Raw genomic sequence first — 11,279 nt, 5'->3', positions numbered from 1 at the left:
CGTTTTAATATTGCCATAAATTTTTTCAGTTTGAAATTAATAAAGGCTTCATTTATTAGTTTGAAATTAAGACAACATCCCTAAAATTGCTTATCCAAGATCCGAATAGACTAAAACCGGGTCAAACCCGGATCCAAAAGAATTAAAGCAAAAAAATACTGTAAAAATGTATATATAGATATAACATTGATCCATCGATTGGGATTAGACCTAATTAACACTCTTGCTTATAGAAAAAAAAAAAAAAACGCTCTCACGCAACTTCTTCTAATTCTTTCTTCTTTGAGAGAAATAAAATCAAAACTCTCTAATTCTCGCTTCTACATCTTCTTCTCTTCTCGAGCGAATGTGAATTCCGATGATGATGATGATGATCCAATTAGTAGACGTGAAAAGCCGATGATGATCTCTGCAACATGATCCGTAGGAGCTAGATTGTTCGCAGCGGAAAGCATCGTTTCATTGATTGAAGGATGATCTCCGTACGTCAACCCTCTGTCGTCACCGGATAATGATTTAGCCACCGTAAAGATTTCACCAGAGGATAGCGAAGAGAGGTTCGTGATATCTTTGAGGCCCAATTCTTTATTTTGTTTTTGACCCATGACTGAGCCCACGCGCTCTTCTTCTTCATTACGTAACTCCAGAGGAATCAGAACAACCACGACTCCAGAGGATTTCACAACCTCCAGGTATATTTTCCTTTCTTACCTTTTTTTTTTTTTTTATCATAAAACATAGTAATAATTTTCTTTAAAAAATAATAATGATTTTAACACTTAATTTGTTATAAAAAATTAATAATTTTTAACTAAAACCATGCTAATTTCACTATTAGTTTTTCCAAATTAGTTTAAGTGTTAAATTTTAAAAACGTCGAAAACTAACCGCGCCTAGGCATCTTGTTCTTAATTGGTCCGTAAGCTTTGGTTCGAAGTTCGACATATTATCACGTAAAATATATTTAACACTTTAACTAATTTTTAAAAAATAATAAAAAATTTCACTAAAATTTTAAAAACAAATTTAACACTTAAACTTTAAGAAAATAATTAATAATTTTTAACTAAAACCATGTTAATTTAACTATTACTTTAAAAAATGCGTTTAAGTTTTAAATTGTAAAACGTCGAAAACTAACCGCGCCTAGGCATCATGTCCTTAGTTGGTCCGTAAGCTTTGGTGTTCGAAGTTCGGCATGTTTTCACATAATATAGATTTAACACTTAAACTAATTTATGAAAATAATAACAATTTTCACTAAAATTTAAAAAACAAATTTAACACTTAAACTTTATGAAAACAATTAATAATTTTTAACTAAAACCATATTAATTTTACTATTACTTAAAAAAATTAGTTTAAGTTTAAAATTTTAAAAACGTCGAAAACTAACCGCGCCTAGGCATCCTGTCTTTAGTTGGTCCGTAAGCTTTGGTGTTCGAAGTTCGGTATGTTTTTACATAATATAGATTTAACACTTAATCTAATTTTTGAAAAATAATAACAATTTTTACTAAAATTTAAAAAATAAATTTAACACTTAAACTTTAAGAAAATAATTAATAATTTTTAACTAAAATCAAATTAATTTTACTATTACTTTAAAAAATTAGTTTAAGTTTTAAATTTTAAAAACGTTGAAAACTAATCGCACCTAAGCATCCTGTCCTTAGTTGGTCCGTAAACTTTGGTGTTCGAAGTTCGGCATGTTTTCACATGATATAGATTTAACACTTAATCTAATTTTTGAAAAATAATAACAATTTTCACTAAAACTAAAAAAACAAATTTAACACTTAAACTTTAAGAAAATAATTAATAATTTTTAACTAAAAGCATATTAATTTTACTTTTTCTTTAATAAATTAGTTTTAAATTTTAGAAACGTCGAAAATTAATCGCGCCTAGGCATCCTCTCCTTAGTTGGACCGTAAGCTTTGGTGTTCGAAGTTCGGTATGTTTTCACATAATATATAGATTTACCAGTTAAACTCATTTTTGAAAAATAATAATGATTTTCACTAAAATTTAAAACAAATTTAACACTTAAATTTTAAGAAAATAATTAATAATTTTAACTAAAACCTTGTTAATTTCCCTATTACTTTAAAAAAAATTAGTTTTAGTGTTAAATTTTAAAAATATCAAAAACTAACCGCTCCTAAGCATTCTGTCCTTAGTTGGTCTGTAAGCTTTAGTGTTCGAAGTTCGGTATGTTTTCACGTAATATAGATTTAACACTTAAACTCAATTTTGGAAAATAGTAATGATTTTCACTAAAATTTAAAACAATCTTATGAGTTACTAACTTATCTTTTGAGTTACTAAAGTATTACACGTGTCAAAATCTAAGATCGATAAAATTAACACGTGGTCTAATTTTATGAGTTACTAACTTTGGTTTTATAATTATCTTATTTAAATTTTAAATTTTTTTTAGTTTTATTATAATTATCTTTTTATACTTTAAAATTTTATAATTTATTACAATTATTCTTTATAGTTTTAAAGTTAATAAAAATAAATATTTGTTTAATACCTGTCAAAATGGAAGATCGATAAAGTTGACACGTGGCACAATCTTATGAGTTACTAACTTTAAAAACCATATTTTATATAATAAGAAGATGGTCTAACTAAAAAATATACTGCAGGGTTCTTGATACTCAATACTATAATTCTCATTATTTATGTATTTTAGTTTAATATTGATTTGTTTTTCTCTTATGATATTATTAGATTGAATATTCCATATGAAACTGTTCCATATCTAACCGAAGGCCAAAATACTACTCCAACGAGAAACAAACATGGTTCTCTCTTCAATAGATCAGTAAAACACAAGATCCACAACGAAAACAAAGTAAAACTCAAAGACATGAACATTTGACCACAATCAGATTAATTATGAATAGTTTACCACATACCACAAGACTCATTAATCACTTCACATACATTGCAACATTTCTTACGGAACCACTTGGCACTTTTAAGACAATAATGTTGGATCATATTCCAGCCGAGCATTCTGGAGGTGGAACAGGAAAACGAGATTTGTCGGTACAATAATCGTAGACCATATGGTTCACTCGGACCCATCTATAACTTCGAGCTTCCACCGGACTCAACTGGTGGTACGCACTTCCTTCCCACCAATTCTTCGGATTACTAGGACAATACGTCGGTCCCGGAACCGGACATCCTTCTATATCAAAATCTTTGTAGTAAGCATAAAATGGCGCTCCCGACCAATTGATTTTCTCTATTCCTCCACGTGTCGCCCAATCGTCGGCTTCCCATAACGTGGAATATATACCCATTGGTTGGAATCTTGGGTATGGTACTTTCCTTGCCTCATTGTTCTTGTAAACCCTAATGGGCACATTGTCTACGTAGAACCTACACACCACACATATTTAGACGATTAGAAAATGGATATTAATTCTACATATATTATTACAAATAGAACCGTATCTTTGATCATTATATTTGTCTTTTTTTCTTACAAATTAACTATGGCTAATAGATTATAAAAAATATGGGACCTTACAAGTTCAAATTATGAATGCCTCCAAAACAAATATATATGCTGTCTCTTTCATTCTCTTAATACATGGCCCGTGGGCCGACAAAATATGAAAGCCAATCATGTCTCTCGTGACAATATCAAAAGACAAGAATAGTTAAACGAATCTTATAGTACAAAATTATTGTTTATTTTGTCACTACTGATCAACTATATCTTACATTATTCCTTTTAATAATTAGACAGAGAATGTAAAGAATAATTGTATGTAGATATATTTATATATATATACAAAATCATTTGGCTTACACGATACGGAGATGGTTCCATGAGATGGCGTATTCGTGGAAATCACGAGAAGGGTCGAACCAAAGGTTAACTCTTTGCTCTCTATCGCCTTTACCATGAGCAAACACATTGGTTTGTACTGTGTAAGGTTGTCCACTTCGATTTCCTAGGAACTCGAAATCAAGCTCGTCTCGTACAGAATTGGTATCTGAATTCATCTGCACAAATTAGTTTTATATTATAACCAAACCTTTTTGAAATGCAGTAACACAAACTTGAAATATTTGTATATATAATTACGTAGAAGGCAGCGACAGTTCCGGCTGAATCACCGGGAATCAGTTTGATTTTCATGCTCACGCGGCCGAACAAGTATTGCTTTTTCGAAGCAAATCCACATCCTAAACCAATGTTTATGAAAATAAATAAAGTATATGAATGCAAAATGGATATTATCTTTGAAATGTAATTTAGTAGAAGAAGGTATGTAAGAACCTGAGCTAGGGTCCAATTTAAGCTGAATGGCTCTTCCGCCATCAATTTGAGTGATATGAGTATCGGACCATGCGATCCTAAAGTCATCTTCAAACTTAGCCGGTCTACTCGAAACCGGCCGGTACAGTGCTGCAAATAAGCATAAGCTAATCGTAAAGAAAACATTTCTTGAAGAAAAGAGTGACACCACCATTGTTGCTTATGATGATGAGTTTGTTTTTGAAATTAGAAGATCGAAGTCATATTTATATAGAGACGCATGCAGGCAAATGTATGTACAATTCAATTATTGAGGAAGGTCTCATTTAGAGCTTAGATTTTCAGTACAGCTAATCACTGATCGATTTGTCACAATGATTTTGGACCCACCACTTTTCTATTATTGTTTTTATTATTCACTGAATATATCTTGTTTTTTTTTCCCAAATCTTACTGTTCTTTCACTCTTTTTTTGTTATTAGAATTCAATTTTATTCTTTGTACTATCTCCTACAACTATTCACATTATTATTGTGATAAAGTTAAAATATTAATTAAATATTTGCTTGGCTCTCAGCCTCACAATGAGAAGCATAGGAATTTCCCAGTGTAGCATAACTGAAAGGCGTGGTGAGATCTCATTGGGACACGTGTCGTCATTACACTACTCTGCTATAACTCGCAAATCTGATACGATCGTCGTATCTTTAGATTCTTCTTAGATTTTCTTTTTTTTTGTCGCCACACGATCCTTTCTTAGATTATATTTTTCTTAAATAAATATGAATATTCGTTTATTATATACAAAGAGGTTTCATTAGGCATAAACAGTTTATTTTGTTCCCATGCGAGATGATAAATTCGACTCCTAATTTTAATTGTTTATTTTTACATATTTTGGTTGTTTTTTTTCCAAGCAATTATACATTATTGCTTTAATCAATGAGAGTGAGTGTGAAGTATTTATGATTGTGCATGAACATTCTAATATGAAATTTTTTAAAAAAATGAAAGTTGTTAAATGTGGAGAGGCGTGAGAGTAGGGATGTGTCTATGTTTAATTCATGAATATTAGCTTTCATTTCCTTATCCACACCACACAAGTCGTGCTCGATGAATAGTTCATATCCCCATCTTCATTTATGTCATTTCTCACTCAGTATTAGTCCCAGCTAGAAAACATCGTTAAGAAAACCAAAGATTCTATGAGGCAATTTCGCATTCTAGTGTCATTTGTAGTACAATAATATTTGATTGGCTAATTCCTCGACTTTTGCAATTTTTAATTGGCATGATTAAACTTACACATTTCGCTTGATGCAATATTAATTTGGTTATGTTAAGCTACCATGTCTAACAATGTAAATACACCCTGGAATTTTTGCATGAAAACAATTGTTATCAAAACAATTAAGTCTAGTTAATTTAGAAGGACACACAACATTGGACAAACCCACATGCAACTAAGAACTATGGTCTATGGATAAGAAATTGACGGACTCCATAAATTTCATGAAACAAAGCTCTATTTGACTCAAATTTAATGTCATGTCTTTGAATTACTTTAACTTTCGCATATATTTTATTTAATATGATACCTACCTTTTTCATCCCTTTGCCACCTTTTCCTTGTCGTATTTGTTTAAAATAGTGTAACATAACACGGCCGACAATAAAATGATTGGAGCTTCACGGGAAAAAAAAATTAATTTTCTATTTTTCCAGATAACAGAAAACACTGGTAATTTTCTTTTCAATAATAGTCGATTTGGTAAACATATTTTAAAGTTTTTTAAAATGATAATTTTATGCACCTAAAAACAAATTTTGTGGGATTGTATATAACTCTAATGTAACTGCTGAATCTATTGGGCCTTTAGAAATTGAGAATATGCCCATAATAGGCTTTTCGTATATGGGCTTTCTTCAACTTAATTATACAATCATGGGCCATACAGTGTGTGCCCAACAGAGACATATATCTTACATGATAACTTGAATTTAATTGATTTTTCTTTTTGTTAAAGGGTTTGACTTAAATGAAGCTGCTAAAATTGTGATTGTTGCACAAGGAATATGCAGCCCACGACAAATGTGCTTAGTATCGTTCATGATGTTGTGAATAAAATTAACTATGAAGAAACCACATCTTTCAAAAACATTTAAAAAAAAACATATTTTTTTTTTCCAAATTGAAGTATTTGAAATATCATAAAGACTTACAAAATGGGTTCATACATTTTTGCTTGTGTCAAATTAAAGAAAATTGTTTAACAGCGGTTAACTGGACATAGCCATTGAGCATATAATTGATTTAATCATTGGAAAAAGAAATTGGGAAGAGTGAGCGAAACGTGTTGACACAGTTCTATATGAATATTTTAAATAACATATATGACCCATAATTTACACATATATATAAGTTTTTGGTTAGAAGAATACGAAAAGGCAAAGAGGCACGGTATTGGTCAGTCAGGTGAAGTAGGGTCCCTTCTACTGCTCCAGTCAGTCTATTACCACAAGAAACCGCAGAAACCAGAACTCAAAAAGCAACTTACATTTTAAAAACAATTGTGAGAAATAAAATTCTTTAAGATAAAAAGTATTTTAGCAATAATAAAAATATAAAAATTGGAGCAGCTGTGATTGCTGATTGGAACGTCAGATTTTTTTTTTTTGTATTAACAAAGGAAAGAAGTAAATTCGTTCTATTTTTTTTTTTGTTTGTGTGTATTATATTGTCACTTTTTTAAAAAAGAAAAAATATATTCTATCAATATTGTCGTCTTCAAAACTTTGATTTTATTTTTAGCTTTCGGCTTTAAGTATTTAACATTATAACTGTTCTTTTTACGTTAAAATTAATTATTCATCCTGCTCTTTTGTACCTACGTAATTTCCTTTTCACCTGATTCTTGTTTTATTCGACTCTTTGTAGTCTTGTAGACATACGTATCAACTATCAATCAATACATACATACACGTTAATAGAATCTGACTACCGTTAATTATTCATCATATTATTTCAAAAAAAAAAAAAAAAAAAAAAAATTAAATTACCTTGTATTTATATACCATAATTATGGAGGTCCCGACATATTTTTGTTTGTTTCTTATTCAAATACTGACTCTGTAATAGTTTAATAAATACTACAAATCTTTGATGATGTGATGATACAAAAAAAGTATGTATAATACTTACCAAAAAAAAAAAAAAAGTATGTATAATAATATTTATAAAAAGACATTATTATTTATGTCAACTCATGGAGTATATATAAAACGATTACGTGTATAAATATGATATATCCATGCGTGTAGTACTCTTTAGGAAAAAAATTTTTGCCCTTCATAGGGTAGTCACTTTCCTTTTTCTTCTTTACTTACAAATCTTTCTTCCTCTACACATCAAAACGCAAAGAGAGAGACAGAATAGAAGTGAGAGAGAGAGAGAGTCTAATTGTTTCTCCTGTAAACTGCAAACCGATCTTGTGTCTGAAAATGGTGTGGAGCAGCAAAATGTCAAGCTTTCTACTGATTTTGCTCATTCTTAATTCGACCCATTTCAGTCTAATGGCTAATGGTAAGTAAATGGGTCAATGTCACATTTCCTTATTTTCTAACAAAAATTTTTCATATTCTTATTCGTTTACTTCTTATGACATTTTTCAGGTAGACCAGAGCCAAACTCAGTCGAATTCACCAAGGTACACTTTTTTTGAACTTCCTCTGTTCTTTTTTTTTTGCTCTCTACTAAACAAGAATCAAACTGAACTTAAAAAGTCTTTGATTTGGAACAGAGTGGAGATCAAGATGAGAAGATGATGATGAGAGGTCTAATAGGATCAAGACCACCAAGATGTGAGAGAGTGAGATGTCGTTCTTGTGGTCATTGTGAAGCAATTCAAGTTCCTACAAATCCTCAAACAAAGCTTCACTCTCCTTTTACCACTTCTTCTTCCTCTGAGATTATTCATCTTGATTACACTAGAGGAGATGATAGTACTAATTACAAACCCATGAGCTGGAAATGCAAATGTGGTAACTCTATCTACAACCCTTGAAGAACATTTCTTTGCTCTTTTTACAATTTTTTTCTTTTTCTTTTTGGGTTAAATTTCTAAATTCTCTGTGTACATATTTATAATTTTGTTGTTTTTTTTTCTCGGGTCAAACATATTTTAGTTGTAATCTTCAGATTTTATGGTAATTCTGTGTGGCTGATTATGTTATTGTTGTTTATTGTAGTGTAGTTAACAAAAAAAACAGAGATGAATAAAAATTTGCTTTATCCAAAATGATTTGTTATAATGTTATTAGTTATTACTAATTGTTAAAGTAAAAATCTTTTAGACACGCATCGTAAACAGAACGCACGGAAACCTATTTTCAAGACGATTTCTGACAAATACCAATTTTATGGATGAAAGTTACATCACACACGTACGTATGCATCTACATACATATATATGTGAAATTTATGTATGAAAATATTTGTTGGTTTAATAGAGAGACAAAGATACGTTTGATACATAAATCCATTAGCCGATAGACAAAAATTCAGCCGCTTTGCTGTCGTTTCTTCGAACGTCGCCGTTTTCATTCACATTGGATTTTGGGTTGTACTTATTTTTTTTATAAATGATTAATTTAATTAGTGACCACTGGTGATTTTCTGTGTCCTAGTACTTGTTTCAGTAGAGTTCTTTTTGGGATTTATTAGTTATATATTTTTAAAAATTTGATAAAACAGCAAGAAAAATCATAACCAAATCTGTACTACTTTGAATTGATATAATCGTACTGAAACCATCGTCCATATTTCAATTATTTTCCAAAGCGAAAATTTCAAAGAAACAGTAAAACCTGGGCCATGGTAAAAAAAAAACAATTTTACTGTACATGTAGAATGATATGATATATCATATATGTAAAGAGTATAACCTAGAAAATGTAATATTACCAAATGATGATAGTATAGCAATCAAATCATCAAGATATCTACTTAAAGCTAGAGATCAATTTCTACTTAAAGCATTGTTTTCATTTTAACTCAGATTTAACATTTGGAATATAAACTTGTCGAAATTAATAAGAGATTGGACAAAGCCTATTCATAGAGAAAATTGAAGAGTGTGAGAGTTGATGGGATTGAACATATGGAAAGAGAGGAAGGGAAGTGACAAAACAAAAGAAGAGAAGATGTGTCTTTGTGTGGGGTTTACTAATTTCACAAATCAAGCAAAGCAAACAGTCTTGATTCTCTACACTGTTCTTCCTTTGAATGACTTTACTATTTATTTTTGTTTTCATTTCATTTATTACTTTAATAATGCAACCCAAATATAGTTGAATAATAATTAAAAAAAATACATATTTGGAATTTGGTGGAGACTCAAGTGTCAATCAAAGTCGGTACACTGCCACCATGCTACTGCTTGAACTAATCTTCTCAATGACAACGCCGCTCCGAATATTTTATTAATATCTTCTATATGATTCTCTACATATCTAACTTATATACTATACTACACATTATGCTAATATCCAAAGGTCGATGGAAAATTCTGTTGTACTTATACAAGACTCATTCCAAAAACATATCATAACTTTTCAGTATTTGTATTGTCAGCTAGTTTGCGATCTGCTAGAGTCTCAAAATCGTAGTTAAAAAGAGTGGTTTTATCGTAATTTCGTCTTGATTTTGGTATTCCGAAGGTGGAGCATTTTACCATTGTTAATCCTTCATCAAAACTTCTTAGTCACGAATACTTTGAGTTTGTGATGAATTTTTGTGCCATTCAGATATTTTAATACTATATGTGTAAACAGATCTCAAAACACTATTATTTCGCTAAAAAAAGTTTTTGAAATTGGGAAAAATGCATTTTGTTTGGAGACTATTGATTGCACATTGTATCACGATCGAGAAAACCATTAAAAGCAAAGTGACAAAATGAAAAGACTCAAAATAAGAAACAACAAAGAAGGAAGAAAAATGAGAGTTCCAAAGCAAAAATACTTTGGCCATTCCGATCTCTTTTTTGTTTCTGCTTCTTACCGTTTACTTAACTGTTTTCGATCTCTTCTCTGTTGCATCACTTCCTTGGAACTATGGAAACATTTTTGAAAATAAGTATTAAGACCAAAGAAAATAATAATAAAAAGGTTTAGAGATTTATGCATTGGAGAGAAATCGTTAAAGCACAGAGTTGACAAGGTACAGTCACGTGGAAGCATTTTGGACATATCGATAATAATCTCTTTCTTTGTATCAATGATCTTATTTGACGTCAATTGCTCCATACCTCATTCATTGTTCTTGTACGACACAGGCCTTTGTTCATAATAATATATGAGATGGTTAATATATATATCTTGTTTCAATACTCAAAAAGAAATATGATTAATCGTCAACCTTATCACATCATTACATAAAAGCTAGACACATTTTCAAGTCTTGTGGTTTTTCTAAAAAATTACCGTGTTACTATATCTAGATTTATATATAGTTTAAATATTGATATTTTTTTCCGGGGAAAAAACTGATATTTGTATACTTATATTTAGAATAAATGCAGAGAATAGTTATTTTCAAAGAGTTGAAGACAAAACTTACAAGGACAAAAAGGGGATCGAGGAGATTCCAGTGGTCCAGTATTGATTTTGGATAGTGAATATGAATATGTATGCACACGCAATATATAGCCAATACATCTCAAAAAGTCTCTTTTTTGTTTTTGTCAACATCTCAAATGTTTTATGCACCAATACTCCAAAATTCTCGAGTCTACGTTATTAGTGGATACATCTGTGGTTAATTACACATGTAACATACACACATACCGTGATGATACATGGAATTTATGGTATAACCACCGCCATGACATTTGTACCATTATACCATCAAAAATCAAACTCATGGATCATATATGTCCAACAATATGATCATTTTAGATTGGTCTATCTACAATTATATGTATGAAAA

The 11,279-nt window shown here is 30.3% G+C and overlaps 2 protein-coding genes across 2 annotated transcripts; one reads left to right on the top strand and one right to left on the bottom strand.

Moving 5' to 3' along the window:
• Window positions 1-2,793: 2,793 nt before the first annotated feature.
• Window positions 2,794-4,574, bottom strand: LOC9305034 (probable xyloglucan endotransglucosylase/hydrolase protein 7). The gene is made up of 4 exons (XM_002866885.2): window positions 4,313-4,574; window positions 4,118-4,218; window positions 3,839-4,035; window positions 2,794-3,402 (listed from the first exon to the last, which is right to left on the bottom strand). The coding sequence occupies exons 1-4, from the start codon at window positions 4,503-4,505 to the stop codon at window positions 3,012-3,014; spliced, it is 882 nt and encodes a 293-aa protein (XP_002866931.1). The 5' UTR covers window positions 4,506-4,574; the 3' UTR covers window positions 2,794-3,011.
• A 3,002-nt stretch (window positions 4,575-7,576) lies between these two features.
• On the top strand, window positions 7,577-8,523 carry LOC9303003 (EPIDERMAL PATTERNING FACTOR-like protein 2). Its single transcript, XM_002868916.2, has 3 exons — window positions 7,577-7,874; window positions 7,964-7,998; window positions 8,092-8,523. The coding sequence occupies exons 1-3, from the start codon at window positions 7,793-7,795 to the stop codon at window positions 8,353-8,355; spliced, it is 381 nt and encodes a 126-aa protein (XP_002868962.1). The 5' UTR covers window positions 7,577-7,792; the 3' UTR covers window positions 8,356-8,523.
• The last annotated feature ends 2,756 nt before the right edge of the window (window positions 8,524-11,279 follow it).

This window comes from Arabidopsis lyrata, assembly GCF_000004255.2.
Source record: "Arabidopsis lyrata subsp. lyrata unplaced genomic scaffold ARALYscaffold_7, whole genome shotgun sequence".
Taxonomy (NCBI): Eukaryota; Viridiplantae; Streptophyta; class Magnoliopsida; order Brassicales; family Brassicaceae; genus Arabidopsis; species Arabidopsis lyrata.
The sequence above is the reverse complement of the archived record's forward strand: the minus strand, read 5'-3'. Positions and strand labels throughout refer to the sequence as shown.

Excerpts from the sequence above, each read along its gene's own strand:
- LOC9305034 (XM_002866885.2), bottom strand. The coding sequence starts at position 4,505 with ATGGTGGTGTCACTCTTTTCTTCAAGAAATGTTTTCTTTACGATTAGC. Across the intron at positions 4,219-4,312 it reads TAAATTGGACCCTAGCTCAG|GATGTGGATTTGCTTCGAAA; the intron begins GTTCTTACATAC and ends ACATTGGTTTAG. Across the intron at positions 3,403-3,838 it reads TGGAACCATCTCCGTATCGT|GTTCTACGTAGACAATGTGC; the intron begins GTAAGCCAAATG and ends TGTGGTGTGTAG.
- LOC9303003 (XM_002868916.2), top strand. The coding sequence starts at position 7,793 with ATGGTGTGGAGCAGCAAAATGTCAAGCTTTCTACTGATTTTGCTCATT. Across the intron at positions 7,875-7,963 it reads TTTCAGTCTAATGGCTAATG|GTAGACCAGAGCCAAACTCA; the intron begins GTAAGTAAATGG and ends GACATTTTTCAG. Across the intron at positions 7,999-8,091 it reads ACTCAGTCGAATTCACCAAG|AGTGGAGATCAAGATGAGAA; the intron begins GTACACTTTTTT and ends GATTTGGAACAG.